Below are 15,799 nucleotides of genomic sequence, written 5' to 3'. Positions count from 1 at the left end.
GCCGAATTTCCATTGGCTCAACTCCACACACCCCCCCCCCCCGATCGTCTCGCGTATTGCATCCAGGGAAATGTAGTTTCCATCGCTCCCCAGGCAGGTGCCAGGCCGAGCCTGACCCCTGTGAACTTAGTTTAAAAGAAAACAGGCATGCAGATGTGAGTTTGTGACTACAGCTTTCTGGTGAGGGAAAGATACTTAAATGAAGCTGTTCCAGTATTTCTGGGATCTGATGTATGGCTGATAACCTTTGTGATGGTACCTTATTTCAGACGCCATGAAGGTCGTTGTGCATCAAGAAGCTACAAAGAAACAAATTCAAATGAACATATCCCATATAGTAGTTTAGGAGCAATATGTGTTTCTGTGTATCTGTATCTATATTTGTATATGTACATATACACTGAGGGACTCTATGATGCAGTTCTCTCTCATGAGGTCATTTATGGTGTTTCAGATATTTATGGGTCACCCATGTGCCTTTAAGAACCCCTCACCAGTGCTCACACACAAACGTTCTGTGTGTGTGTGTGTGTGTGTGTGTGTGTGTGTGTGTGTGTGTGTGTGCACGCGCGCGTGCGCATATCCATCACATTCACAGTTAAGAGCAGATGAAGAATGAATGTATGCATGCTTCAGAAACATTATTTGTACAGAATTTTTTGACCCCTTTCCCTCACCATTTTCCTCTCGACCTGCCTCCAGAATATTGTTTTTTTTTTTTCTTTTTTGGGGTTTTCAAGGCAGAATCTCTCTGTGTAACCTTGGCTGTCTTGTAACTAGCTCTGTAGACCACACTGGCCTCAAACTCACAGAGATCCACCCATCTCTGCCTCTTCAGTGCTGGGATTAAAGGCATGCACCATAATCATATACTCATGCACCATAATGAGGAGATGTACTATGTGTTAGACTCTTCTAAGACTTCTCAGAAACCCTTATGAAAAAAAAAAAAAAAGGAAAATTAATACTGTGTTGAAGAGGGGACTTTGTTCCAGTCTTTAGCTGGAACTAGGGCTTCAAAGGAGTTAAGTTCGTGGTTATCCTCCTGAAAAAAAAAATACTGGAGTTATCTGTCTAGGTCCACTGTGTGCTCAGTATGTGAGGCCTTTGAGATATTCTGTGCTCCCTTGTGCAACTTTGCTTGATTAGCTTCCAGCTTACTCAGTCCCATTTCTCCCCCGCACATTGCATATAAGATGCCATATTTCTAAATAAACTGGCTTGGCATAAGACATAGCATGTGCAAGACCATTTAAGCCCACCTGTTCTCTGTTCTCTCCTCTCTCTCCTCTCTCCTCTCTCCTCTCTCCTCTCTCCTCCTCTCTCCTCTCTCTCTCCTCTCTCCTCTCTCCTCTCTCCTCTCTCCTCTCTGCTCTCTCCTCTCTCCTCTCCTCTCCTCTCTCCTCTCCCCTCTCTCCTCTCTCCTCTCTCCCCTCTCCCCTCTCCCCTCTCCCCTCTCCCCTCTCCCCTCTCCCCTCTCCCCTCTCCCCTCTCCCCTCTCCCCCTCTCCCCCCTCCCCCCCCCCCCCTCCTCCCCCCCCCCCCCCGCTTCCCCGCTCCCCCCTGGCCGCGGTACTCCCCCCCCTCCTCGCCCCCCTCTCCCCTCTCCCCTCTCCCCTCTCCCCTCTCCCCTCTCCCCTCTCCCCTCTCCCCTCTCCCCTCTCCCCTCTCCCCTCTCCCCTCTCCCCTCTCCCCTCTCCCCTCTCCCCTCTCCCCTCTCCCCTCTCCCCTCTCCCCTCTCCCCTCTCCCCTCTCCCCTCTCTCTCTCTCTCTCTCTCTCTCTCTCTCTCTCTCATCTCTAACCCCTGGACTTTTCCTGTGAGAACCCTGTCAAGGAATAACACCTGCTGGCTCCGGGCAGAAAAGTTCCTTACCTGGTTAGGGAAATGGTCTTGGATTGGCCTTCCTTTTTGAAAGATGTTAACATAAGCAGATGCTCTCAGAGTCTCTCCCTAGCCTTGTTCCTCCACCCTTTTATCCACCACTTTCTCCCTTATGTTTTGTTGCTGCTTTCTCAAAGTCACAGTTGTGAAAGCACTGACACAGTTCTGAACCCTAATCATTGGAGTACATTTACTGACTCTTGTCTCTTTGACTGGCTGTTAGATCTGTTTGCTAACACTTCATATCATTGCTTCACATTACAGTGAGCCCGACATAATAGAGTTACTCTTCATGGGGGAGGCTCTGCATTCGGATAGATTCTCACTCGGTATTTGATGACACTGTGTAGAATATGGCTAATGTTTTCTAGCTGGGTGGCCCCAACATACTTATAAACTTCACATTGTGTGTCTGCTGGAAAAACTTCAGAGACCCATAGCAAGAAAACCTTTTTATAAATTAACTCTTTATAACTTTTTATAAGAAACTCTTTATAAATTAACAAAATATGAACATAAAGGACTGTGTTTTTAAAGGAGTGGTAGTAAGAATTTTCATTGGATTCAATTTTTAAGTATTTCTCATTCTTTTTTATTATTTGTCTAAGCCTGTCATTCAACATTTTTATTCCTTCTATACTCCTTGCCCACAAGTTCTTGTGTCTCTTGTGACAGTTTTTCATCTCCTTTTTTGTTTGTTTGTATGTTTGTTTGAGTAGCTAGATTACTGGGAGGATTAAGTCTTTTGTTGGCATTATTACACTCAATTCATTCAGAAAAGTTAGAAGTATCTATTGGAAAATAATTTATAAAAAAAGCATTAGAAAAACTATGAAGACTGAGAATTCATATCTACAACTTTTTCTCATTCCCACAAATGCTAGTCCATGTTATGTTAGACCATGATATTGTATCTTGATGGGTTATATAACTTGAGATAAGATGGCCTTTTTGCCTTAATGGACTTTTTTTTTTTTTTACAGTAAAAACACTACCTAGGCTCACAGCTCACACAGATGTATGTGGTCAATTGTCATGTGTGAGACACACCAATAGCAAGTTCAAGTGAACATTGTGTTTCCCATTTTTGAGGATACAGGAGTGTATTCTGAATTCTCCATCCCTATTATTATTGTATCTTGATGGGTTATATAAATTGATGATTCTCTTCTCCCTCTCTGCACTGTCCCTTGCACTGTTCCACCTGCAGGAGCTGCTTTTCAGCTCTGACTTTACATGTGTGTTCTTTTGACCCATCCTCATTTCTCCAGTACTTCTTTTCCTTTCATGAGGTTATCTCTCTAATTTTAAGCCCTATAGCCACAATCCCATAAATACATATTAAAAGCTAATATCTGCAGATGAGAGAGATCATTCAGTCTTAGTCTTCCTGAATCTTGGTCACATTGTCTGTATTCACTGGCAAAAGACTGATACCTAAAGACCAGATTTTAAAGCATCTGACGTTAGCCAATTCCTTGGTTATTATCTCAAGAGTGACACCTCACATAAGGTTCAGCTGGGAGTGCAGTATCTCCTGGATGACCTCTTATGTAAACTTACTCTCTACAGCAATCGAGCGTCCCAGGGTGTTTCCCTGCACTGCACCTGCCTCTTGAGTTGCTTCCAAGCAATCACAATCAGTTCCAGACACTGCAGGTGGGTGAAACTCTCACACTCAATCTCCAAGTACATGGTTAGGTTCTGCTCTCTAAGCTGGCTTGTGCATCTGCTTCTAAACATCAGGACACCTATACAAGTAATTGGTTCTCATAATAACAAAAATTTTACTAAGAAATTCAAGTTGGGGTATTGTTCAACATTAGCTTTTAGCAATATTGTAACTCTACTAAATCTTTTCTTTCTTTGTTTCGCTGATGGTCTGTGTTTTGAGTCTCATGGTCTGGGCCAGTGTCTCCATGGTGAGCATTCTCTATAGGCACAAGAGTCAGCTACAATACATTCACATTACCCAGCATTCCCTCATAGTCTTCGCTGAAGTAAGATGTCCTGTCCAGCAGGGCATTAAACAGGGATCCGGGGAGGTCACCTGGAAGAGAACAGGAGGGGTGGTGCGGGGAACAGGCAAAGACGCAAAGAACCACGGCTTGTCTATAGGCTGACCAAACCGTAATTTTTACTTTTTCACACATGGGTTATATACACAAAAAGGCAGGATGTGGGGAAGGGGATGACACAGGAGTGTAGGTGTTCAGGGGGAGTACAGATATCTTCTAGAACAGTGGTCAGCTGGGTGAAGGTTCAGGGGACAGGACACTATGACTCTGCCAATGATTCACTTTTCCTTATCTAATTTGGTACTATCCACCAAGGCTGCCCAAGGTCTATGACTCCTCAGGCTTCCACCAAAGATGCTTGTTTACAATAGCTTCTAGCCATCTGTTTCAGTGTTTTTCCACAGAGACCCAAGAATTTGTGTTAGCAGGCTGACTTAGGCCTATGGCTGATTTCAGGCCTTCAGTGTATAAGCAAAGTTGCCCCTGACAGTAACAGCCACAAACCCATCTTGATTCTTGTGTGCACATTTGTCTTCTCCTACTTAATGTCCATCATACTGGGTATCTAACCACAATATTTGACAATTTAAGGGTATGAATAATCACCTTATTTATATTCATAGACGTGTTTTCCCACATTTTGCCCCTTTATTCTTATCACTAATAAAGTCTTCTCCCAAGAACCATTTTATGTGGTCATTTGTGTGCTTTGGTAGATTTAAATATTCTTCATCCATTACTGACCATTATGCTCACCCATGACCAGGTGTTATGAAGCAACTCGATGGCTCTGTAAATTAACCATCAGCTATTATAGCTATCACAATGCTAGCTAAACAGCTCCAAAATATTAAGATGTTTCTTTGTTTTCATTTTAAATGCTCCATAGTTAAGGGTTTTTGTGTACTGAAGAGTACATTATGCTTGCAGATATCCAATTGGCTTTTGAGATATGAATGTCTCTGCAGACATATGCTGAACTCTTGTCCTACTGCTTCAACTGAACAAAAGAATAGAAGCACAAAGAAAGCCCAGGGTCTTCAACACATTGAGAATAATATGTTTGTGTGATCAACCACACTGTATGTATTCATATGTCAGATATACTAATATTTTACATCTGATCTCATGGTCCAAGCTTATGTCTCCACTTTAATCTCCTCTCTGGGAAGATGAGGCAAGTTATGACTGTTTGGTGTGCCTATTGTTTTCTCAGAGTTCCAACTGAAGCCAGAGAAACTTCTACCCACACCCCTGCTGTGTACAACAGTCACCTCTCAGTTGCTTGTACCCTGGTATTTTGTAAGAAGAGTAGCTTCTACATTTCTAAAAACCAGTCTTCATATGTTGTCTCATTGTACTAGTCAGTGTTGACAACTTTGTCTCCACACTCTGTTGAGATTTGGTCTGCTGCTATGTAATGTAATCTTAAATAATTGCCCCCAAGTCTGGTTGCCCCCAGGGTCAAGGACGTTCTCATGTATACCAAGGGATGCTATGTAACCTTGCTTCTTAATTTAAAACTATTGGTTAAATAAAGATGCCAATAGCCAGTAGATAAGATGTAGTCAGGGTTCCCAGTTCCTTGGAATTGGAAGAGGACCACAAGAAAGAGGGAAAAGGTGGAGAGAGAAGAGTCTATGAGGCAGGTGAACCATAAAAACATGGCCAATTGGAATAAGAGTAGCCCAGGTGTCGGGCCTAACACAAGGTCTGATCTCCATTCCACCTTCAGCCTTCAGTCACAGGTGGAGGGTGTGAACAGGCCCTAGAGAGATTTACATACTAATGAGGTACCTGAAGGCCAGAGGTGGAGCCAATTAAACAGTCCTCCCCAGCCCCTCCCTCTTTCTCCCCTCCCCTTTTAACTCAAGTCCATCCTGAGTTTTAGAGGGTATGCATCCAGATCCATCCACGTCCGTCTGCCATGTGAATAAACTGGTTTTGGAAACCAAGGGACTTCCTCCTGTGTTGGGGCCACCATGAGGAACCCTGAGGAGCCGGGGAGAGGCTTTTAGTTAATGAGCAGCCGGGCCCAACTTCCAGCTGGAGGAACCCAGAGCTTTCCCAGCCGACTACCCACAGCATGGCGGGAGGAACCCTGGGATCCCCAGTCTTATTTTATTCCTACACCCAGGTAGAAAATGGTAAGTCATATTTTGTGGTTATTGTCAGGGAAATATATACTAACAGCACTGAGGATAGATACCTGCCCATCTCTAGTGTTTTAAAGGCTTATAAATATAAAATTTTGTGTCTTTTATCTCAGAACTATCTGATCCAAGGAGGGGTAGAAATTCCTGATTAATATTAAATACTAAAAACAACACTCATTTTTCACTTCCATGGAAAACATATATTTTTATCTCTCAATATGTCACAAGTTCTCTTGATTCCTGTTCATGAATATATTCATATGTCCCTTTATTTGTGCAGCTGTTAGCCTCATTGTTGACCAAACAGTATTAGGTCATGTGATGGTAAATACTGATAGTCAACAGGGTATAGAACCACCTAGGAGACCTACTTCTGTACATGTCTTTGAGGTTTGTTATAAGTTTGTTTAATGGAGGTAAGAGGACCAAATATAATTCTGTGAAGTCATCAACCCATTAGTTAGGGTCCTTAACTGAATAAAAAGGAAAAAACAATTGAGAACCAGCTTTCATCTTTCTCTGCTATCTGACCACAGATGCAATGTGATTATCTGCCTCAGTCTCTTCCTTGCCATGATGGACTGTACCCTCAAACTCCAAGAGAAAATAAACCCCTTCTCCCTTATTGCAATTTGATCTGGGTTTGGGGTTTATTTTGTGTTTGTCTTTGTTTTCATTTGTTTTATTTTTGTCAAAATAGTTAGAAAATTAACTAAGGCAAGTAATTCAATAGCATTCTATATTATACTGATAAAAATCATAGGGACATCACATAGGTTACAGCACTTTTAAAGAGAGTTAAACTCTGAATATATTTTTGCCTCTTCATGTTCCTATGATATGGATATTACAATGATTACTAGCAGATGATAGCAAATGCTGGAATTTGGGCAGGTGGGCTGTCAACTTGGGCAAATCTTACAACTTGGGCAGGTCTTACAACATTATGTGGAGCATGGAGTCAATATTTTTCTAACCTGAGTGGTTAAGACATGCTTAGAGTCTCAACATTGTATATGCATAAGGAAAAAAGTTAAGGAGACAAAAACTGTCTTCCTATGAAATGAAGGAAATAAGAGTGTCAACAATGGCCAAGTCCATTGAAATCAATGGCAATTAACAGTTTATTCATCATATGCCATGATTTTTAAGATTAATGTTGTTCTCATATATTCATATCTAAGTCTTTTGAATTACTTTTTCCTTCTTCCAATTCTGCTTTTTACTAATTTATGTGTGTCTGGGGAAAAATTAAAGCGTGTGTTTGTGTCTGAATACTGGGTTATAGGAAAGAATGGAGTAAGTTTTTGAGATAAATCAGGTCCATGGTTTTGCAGATAGTAGAAGTCTACATGTGGTAAGAATCATTTAGATAATTTGTGGAGAACTTGAGGACTGCCAGTCTTAGTATTGCAATGCAATAATTTTACCATTCTCTCAAACTTAGAGAGAAGGTTTACTGTGAATCTGAGGCCAGCCTTGGCCAGATATTGAATTTGAGAGTAACCTGGTCTACCTTCTGAGACCTAACCAACACAAAAAGAATGAAACATTTAAAAAACAAAAACAAAACACTACAACCACTGACAACAAAAACCTCTGAAGACTAAGAATGAAAAAGTAGTAATGGTCTTAAAAAGTAGAACTTGGAATTGCCATTGCTCTTGGCTATCCTCCAAAATGTGACAAAGAAATCAAGCTGATATTTACCTGAAAGACACATCTCTACTGGTTAATTTCCACAAGGCAAGGGAGTTTTATTTACACTTCTGGAAAAGCAAAATAATCATTAATCATACTCTGCTACGACACTATGCAGAATAACAACTGACTAGGACATGCCTCTTGGTGTAATAGTGACACACACACACAGAATATAGGAATAACAAACTACTTTCTGATTGTGTTTAAGTCCTGCTTCATAAGCTGAAACCCATGCCTGGCTCCTTTATTGGGCAAAAAACTCAATGCAAAACAGGTGACAGGCACTAAGAGAGAACATATCACATTTTTAGTGCTAAATGAACATATTATTAAACTGGCTCCTAACAACTTGCTGTAACCATGGGTTAATTCATCTCTTAGGCCTCTTGTACTAAGCTTTTACTTGGAGTAAATGGTAATTAGCTCAGATACCAACCCATAACATCCAAATACAAAGAATAAATGATTGCATGATAATGTTTATCTTTAAGCAGGATGTTTCTGTTACTTCCTCTCCCCTATATATTTAGAAATCATTGTAGAAAAGGGGGTGCAAATGTGTTGAATGAGTTTAAGGAAACAGTATTTTCTGCACAACAAGACAGTTGCACGTGTGAACTCACAGTGGTTGTGACAACATGCAGAAGATCTGCACAAGATAGACGGGTGGTAAAAAGAATAGCATTTTAATGAACTGGGGAAATAGGTGAACATGATTAAAAGCCATGAACACCAAAATCTTAGAGAACTAATATAAAATTTAAAAAGTAGTACTTAATATTTGTTTAAACCATGACAGTTTTCTTAGCTAGTCTGATTTCATTTTACAGCACATATTTACTGAAAACTTTGTCTTAGGTTAGTGGAAAGATCTCAATTTACTTTTCATATACAAAGTACACACACACACACCCCACCTGAATATGAAAAGTCATATTACCTATGCTTCTCCCTATAGTCTTAGCCAGTAAGCCAGTACTTTTAAATGTGATTCCCATTGACATCTGATGTATATGTATGAATATATATGCTCATTCTTTTCATTCCTAAGGACATGACTATGGTGAAGGGGTTCAATAGCTCCCACATGACAGTCTCACACCAAGTCATCATTTAGTAAATAATCACAAACCATAACAAGTATTGACAACCACTTTTCTAACTTTCAGTCTACAGAGAGAAATACAAACACACTTTGGCCATCAATTCTATGACATTACTTCATATACCCAAACCTCTGATATTTCTAGTGAAATATTACCTATGTGTTGCACGCACCTCTTTTGTGTCCCCTTCGCCCGTGAAAAAGGACACGGAGGCAGTAATCGGGTATCACTACAGACGAGGCTTTACTTCTTGTAACAGCAAAAGCGGAAAAGACCCCAAGCCCGGGAAAGGCACTGCTATATATACCCTAGAGTGGCGTGTTCACTTCTGATTGGCTGTTCACTCATCACCCCATATTACGCCCCGGGATGGGCAGTGACTTTGGCGCGCCTTTTGCCTTTTGCACCTGCGCAGTCAGTTGTTTACAAGTGGGAGGACAGGATGTCCACGCCATCTTAGAATGGCGAATCACTGCGGCTCCCAACACCTATGTGGCTCTCTCCTTATACAAGGGCATAAGCACCTTTTTTTTCTATGAAACAAGGTGCATATATTGGCAGGGTGTGGCAGGGTGTGGGTGGGGCAGATCTTGGGTGTCATTCCTGAGATAGTAATTTGTTTTGATATAAGCTCGCCCACTGGGACCTACAAATCATTGATTACAGTGGAGGGTCAGCCATAGATGTCAACCTGTCTCTACCTCACCATCTATCTCTTCAATCCCAATCTACTAGGTAAGTTAGCTAAGTCAAGTCATGAGTGATGGCCTAGAAGGTAACATCTGCTGTTTTTCCAGAGGACTAGTCTCAGTTTTCAGTACACACATCAGGTGGCCTACAAACACTCTAATTCAACTTCAGTGTATCTGACCCTCTCTTCTGGCCTCCCAAAAAATCTATACATGTTTGAGCAACACTCACCCCTATATACATGTACATATACATATATTACATATACATATGGGGAAAGTTAGGGATATAGGGGAACTGGGGTTAGATGAATATATGTACACATAAATAAAAATTTAAATGTAAAAATAAATCCTTTTTCTTCTTTGTTGTTTTGAGTCAGAGTTTCACTGTGTAGCTCCAGCTGTCCTGGATCTTGCTCTGTAGACCAATTTGGCCTCAAATTTAGAGATCTGCTTGCCTCTACCCACTAAGGGCTGATTTAAAGGCATGTGCCACTCTGTCTATCTAAATAATAAATCTTAAAAAGAGAATCTCTTTACTCTCATCTAGTTACTCATACTTTTATGTTGTAGGATTCTATAGGAAAACAAGCGAACCGCCGGTGGCTCGGCCCTTAAGGCTCCCACCCGCAGAGGGCGCACCGTCTCTTGGTGCGCGGGTTCGAGTCCTGCCATCGTGTCCCGTTTCCTGCGTCTTGTGGGGAAAAAAAAAAAAAAAGAAAGAAAACAGCCCATAATCATTATCCCATACACTCAGATAATTATCATTCTGGCTTTTGTGCCTGTGAATCTGCCTACTGTGCTATGAAACCATCATTCTGGTTTCTGTGTCTATGAATCTGTCTACTGTGCTAGATCATGTAGATTAAACTGTACAATAATTTCACTGATCATGTATAGTTTCCTCAGATCGATCCATATCTTAGCGTGAGTTAGAATTTCCTTCTTTGAAAAAAAAACCCTCTGTATAAACAAACAACATTATGTTTACACAGTCATTGGATAACTTTTTGTATCTTAGATATTGCAAACAGTATTGAAATTTCAAAATAATTTATAATGAGCCTATGGGCTTCTGTTGTTTTATGCCTGTGTGTTTGTCTGCCTGTGTGTGTTTGTGTGTGTGTGTGTGTGTGTGTGTGTGTGTGTGAAAACATTGCATGCACACAGGTACCTTGAGAGTCCAGAGGAGAGCACAGGACAAAGCTAGTGTTACATCTACTTGAGTAATCTCCAGTGGACAAGAAGCAACTAAAGAAATGTCAGTAGGGTACTTACTATGATAAAATATACACAACGAAAATGTAATGCTTTGCCAATTTCATTCAAATTAGGTCTTTTTAAGTATATTATTTTATGTTGTGGCCATCACAGTCCTGCAACTGTGCAAAGTTACATCATGCAGAAAAGAACTGTGTCAATTAAACACTGATGTCCTAATTCCTATTTCCCCAGCTCTGATGGACAACAGATTTATATTTCAGTCTGTATGGCTTTGTTTTAGCTACCATGTATGGTATGCATAGATTCATTTCTCCTAGTTTAATGTCACTCCATGAATTCTATGTATACAATTTGTTAATCTATTCTTCCATCCTTTGCCATTTAAGTTGATTCTAACTCTTGTCTACAGGGACAACCATAAAAATTCTGGAGAGTTTATTTTTCAATTCCTTGGACTAGACAGGAATGGCTGGATATATTTATGGCTTTTGCTTGTTCGCTTGCTTACTTACTTGCTTGTGTGACTATGTTTCCTGTAGCCTAAATTGGGCTTGATTTCAATATGCAGCTTAGGAGAACATTGAATTCCTGATGCTCTTGTCTTTGTCTTGAGAGCTGGTATTACAAACCCCTGCCTCCACAGCAAGGAATTAATGAATTAAATAATAATTTTGTTGTGGTTGTTCCTGTTTGTTGTTTGTTTTTACCTAGAGTGGATCCATTTTTCCCTTTAATTAAGCATAGATCTTTGCTCATACAGTTGTAATCTGATTAAAGCTTCCCTTCCCTCTACTCCTTCCAGTTCCTCCCTATTTCCTCTCTGGTTCCACGCCATTTCTTTTTCTCAATCAATAAAAAAAAATTGAAAGGACAAAGCAACACCTTAAAAAATGAAGTATCAAAAGATAAAACCAAAACCAACCTATCAAAATTGGACAGGACAAGCAAACAGTAAAATAAAAAAAAAACTCCAAGAGAAAGCACAGATATCAGAGACCTACTAGTTCACACACTCAGCTGTCTCATAAAATTACTTAACAAAATGATAATATATGCAGTGTACTTGGTGCAGACCATGTAGGTCCCATGATTGGTACTTTAGTCTCTGTGAGCTTGACACAGATGGTCTACAGACTTTTGTTCTCCTCATGTTCTCTATACTCAGTATCTTCCCAACTTCATGTGCTTCCTCTTCTCCCAGATTCCCTGAGTTCTTATCTGGAGGAATTTTGCCTGCTTCTTTGAAAGTCTTCATGTCAGGCAGACTCAAGTCATCACAGGGTCTGCTGGCAGATTTCCTGGTATCCTGACAGATGGAACGATACAAAGAGGAGATATATTTGAGGCTCAAGGTGCGGGGCTGAATGGTCTATTAACCTTGGTGGAAGAAACAAGGAGCCTCCAGATGGGAACAGATATTCTATGTATATTTTAGCCATTGTTTCTGCTAACTTGTTATTGTGTGGGGTCTAAAAAAGCTGCACAGATTAAATTCACTGCTGCAATATTCACTGACAGACCTTCAATCTATCTCTTATCTCTGTGTCTTCTTTCTGCCTTTCCTATCCTTTTTTTAAAAAGATTTAAAAAATTTAATTAATTAAAAAAGATTTAAAAGATTTATTTTATTGTGTGTGAGTACAATTTATTGTATGTGAGTACAGACACCCCAGAAAAGGGCGCCAGATCCCATTACAGATGGTTGTGAGCCACCATGTGGTTGCTGGGAATTGAACTCAGGACCTCTGGAAGAGCAGAAGGTGCTCTTAACCGCTTAGCCATCTCTCCAGCCCCCGCCTTTCCTATCCTTAATCCTGGCATGTCAGAGGATTCTCTCTCTCTCTCTCTATCTCTCTCTCTCTCTCTCTCTCTCTCTCTCTCTCCCTCTCCCTCTCTTTCCTCCCCCCCCACCCTCTCGTTCTCTAAGTTCTGCCTATGAGACTCTGAATTTTTTCCAATCTGCTCCTGGGAGAACTTTCACTGAAGATGTCTGAATAAGGCACTAATCTGAGTATAGTACATCAGTCCCATCAGCTGCAGATTTCTATGGCTATATGTGTATCTCCCCTGTGGGAGGGTTCTAAGACATGATTGTTACTCATTAACACAGAGGCCTAGACATCTCTGTTGAATGGGTGGGTTTTTTTTTCCTCTTGGTTTTTGCTTCCACCTTGGATGTTAGGAGAATGTGGTGACTGTGTTCTGAGTGGTAAGACATTTCTTTGTAGACCTTTCTTCATGACCAGTTAAGCTGGTGTGTTTCTAGTGAATGCTAGCTGATGTTGACAGCTGAGAAATATGATAACTTTGGGGAAAGATGTATAGAAGGGATCTTTGTTATTCCTTGGGGATGGGATCAAAGTGGAACACTACAGCAGATTTTCTGTTCAAGAACTGGGGATGAAACTAGGACAATTGGACCTGGGCAAACAGACAGAAAGAAGTTCCCTTAGGATTTCTATTGCTGTGAAGACATACCATACCAATGGCAACCCCTCTAAAAGAAAACATTTCACTGAATTCTGGCTTACAGTTGAGGGGTTTAGTCCATTATGTTCATGTTGGGAAGCATGGCTGCATGCAGGCAGATGTGGGGCTGAAAACATAGCTGTGAGGTCTACACACGGATTTGAAGGAAGCAAGAAGACAGAGTAACACAAATCACAGCTTGAGCATGTGAAGCCTCAAAGCCCTCCCTGCTCCAGTGACACACTTCCTCCAAGGCCAGACTAACTCCAAGAAGGCCATATATCCTAATAATGCTACTGCACATGAGCCATTTTCATTCAATCTCCCATAGATGTTAATCTACCTCCAACTTAATTGTTGTCCTGCATGAGCGTAAGAAACCCTTATGTTGGCTTAAAGTGTCTGCTGAAGTTTGGGGCTTCAACAAAACACCAACTGGGGAGGCAAACATTGAACTGGGGAGATTTATGGAATTGACAACACATAAGAAGAGAAGGATAGGGATGGCAGCCACAGATGTTCTGCTGCAGAGCTGGGGATGAGACAGGGTGATTCAACACAGGGGAACATAGCAAATGGTACTGTTTTGAAGACAGGGTCTCTTGTAACCTAAACTGAGATCTAAGGGGATAAATAGCTGAGGATATCTTTGTAGTCTAAGACTAATGCTTTCGGTTAGAAAATGGGTACATCATAGGCTTAGATGGAAGTTGTATGGAATTTTTAGAAAATAAATACTCATTTGTTTACATTTTAAACCATGTTTACTAAGAAGCAACAAGAAGCAAAAATTACCAGTTTTATTTAATATCATATCACAAGGTTTTTATGGATAAGCAAGCATGTAAATGAATATATAAGCCTACAAATATTATGAAAAGGTGACTACATAAAATTGGACATGTCCTCTAGGAAGCTCAAAATGCAGATCCCATAGTCAGACTTTGTGCTTTCTTCATATGAGAAATGAAGCAACAATGAGAAGTACAAGAATCAGTGCCATTGAATACAAAGGGACTGAGTGTTGGAAAGCCCAGTGACACCAGTACACAGGTGTTCAGCAGCCAGTGGCTTGGGTTCGAAGTCCGGGTTATCCAAAGTGATAAGATGGAAGATAGAGAGTAAAAGGAGAGAAACATGGTCACCAGGATCAGGATGGTCCATGTGGCTCGGTCCTCATGGGCAGGCTTTGGGGACAGGCTATGGCTATGAATGTACTGGACTCGCTGCTTGTGCTTACGTAGGACAAGAACCATGGAGCCACTGGCCCAGGCCATGAGTACCAGACACATAATATCGCTCAGGGATAAAATTACTCCTGTTAGTAAGAAACCCCATCTCTCAATCATAGTAGAAGAACAGTATCTGTGGATTCCTTTGGCAGTCAGGTTTTTACTATTCTGTGGGGCATTTGCAATCTTGGTTACATGGATATTGAGCATGAGGTGCAGGAGCCAGCAAAGGAAACAGTAGCTGCCAATCCACTTTGAGGACCTAATTCTGAGGCTCAGCCACCCAGAAGTATTGGAGTGAAGCTTAATTGCCTGAAAGCCACTGAGGAGAGAAGTGGTGCTGAGGGAGACCCCTCTGGCCACTCTGTACAAACAGAGGATAAGTTTGCACCCAGCATCCCCTAGGAAAGATGTCAACCCAAAAGTAGCCACTGTTTGAGGGATCCCTTTGGAGAGAAGAACCAGGTTGTTTGAAATGATGAGCTGATTGAGAATCACATTTCTGGGTCTCATCGCTTGTACAGTGAAAAATGGGAAGTTATACCTATGAAAGAGGGAGGAATTGCCAAGGATTCCAACAGTGGTCTGAATGAGGAACACTATTCCCCAGTTTAGGTCAAAGGAAACTAATGCATCCATTTCTAGGACAGGACTGTGAGCATCCTTTATTTGAGTCAGAGAAATACAAAGATGAGTTGTTACTTATGGTGGTATGAATGAGAAAACCTCCAGAGACTTAGAATATTTAAATCATTTCTTCATAGTTTATGACATTATGATTCTTTAGGAGCTGATGCCTTGCTGGAAGATGTCTATCACTGGGAGGAAGAGAGGAATCCCTGAGTGTGGATATCCTGGCTCCACTTCCTGTTACTTTTCTTGTGTGTTTAATCATCCAGCCTCCTCCTCTTCCCTCGGAAATGTGTCTGACTGTTTTGGTATCTTATCTTGCATAATAAACTATCCTTCTGGAGCCATAAGGAAAAACAAATTTCTCTCTTCTCTACCTTAGGTTTGGTTTTAATATTTTATCACAGCATCAGATAAAACCAGTATAGTTTACTCCTCTCTAATCTAGAAATGTCTTTTCTATAAAAATCAGTAGTTCTCACGAAGATTAACATTATAAGCTGACTTTTTTTCTTTTTTTGGATGTTCAAGGTCTTTGAGCAGCATTGTTTGTAGCCACACACTCAAAGCTCTCCACTCAGTCCCTGGAATTTTCAGTGACTTGACATTGCTCTGAGAAAGAGATATGCAGGTGTGGACCTGATAAAGCTGACCTGTTGACTGTATCCCTTTAAGGAAACACCAGT

General features: G+C 40.9%; 1 protein-coding gene and 1 pseudogene across 1 annotated transcript; one reads left to right on the top strand and one right to left on the bottom strand.

The window, feature by feature from the left end:
- Positions 1-3,282: 3,282 nt before the first annotated feature.
- Positions 3,283-4,662, top strand: LOC143440549 (vomeronasal type-1 receptor 4-like; annotated as a pseudogene).
- Positions 4,663-14,168: 9,506 nt separating this feature from the next.
- LOC143440747 (vomeronasal type-1 receptor 1-like) lies at positions 14,169-15,122 on the bottom strand. The gene has a single exon (XM_076927528.1). It carries the CDS (start codon positions 15,120-15,122, stop codon positions 14,169-14,171), a length of 954 nt encoding a protein of 317 aa, XP_076783643.1.
- Positions 15,123-15,799: the final 677 nt, after the last annotated feature.

This window comes from Arvicanthis niloticus, chromosome 30 (genome assembly GCF_011762505.2).
Source record: "Arvicanthis niloticus isolate mArvNil1 chromosome 30, mArvNil1.pat.X, whole genome shotgun sequence".
Classification (NCBI taxonomy): domain Eukaryota; kingdom Metazoa; phylum Chordata; class Mammalia; order Rodentia; family Muridae; genus Arvicanthis; species Arvicanthis niloticus.
This window is presented reverse-complemented; position numbering and strand designations above follow the sequence as displayed.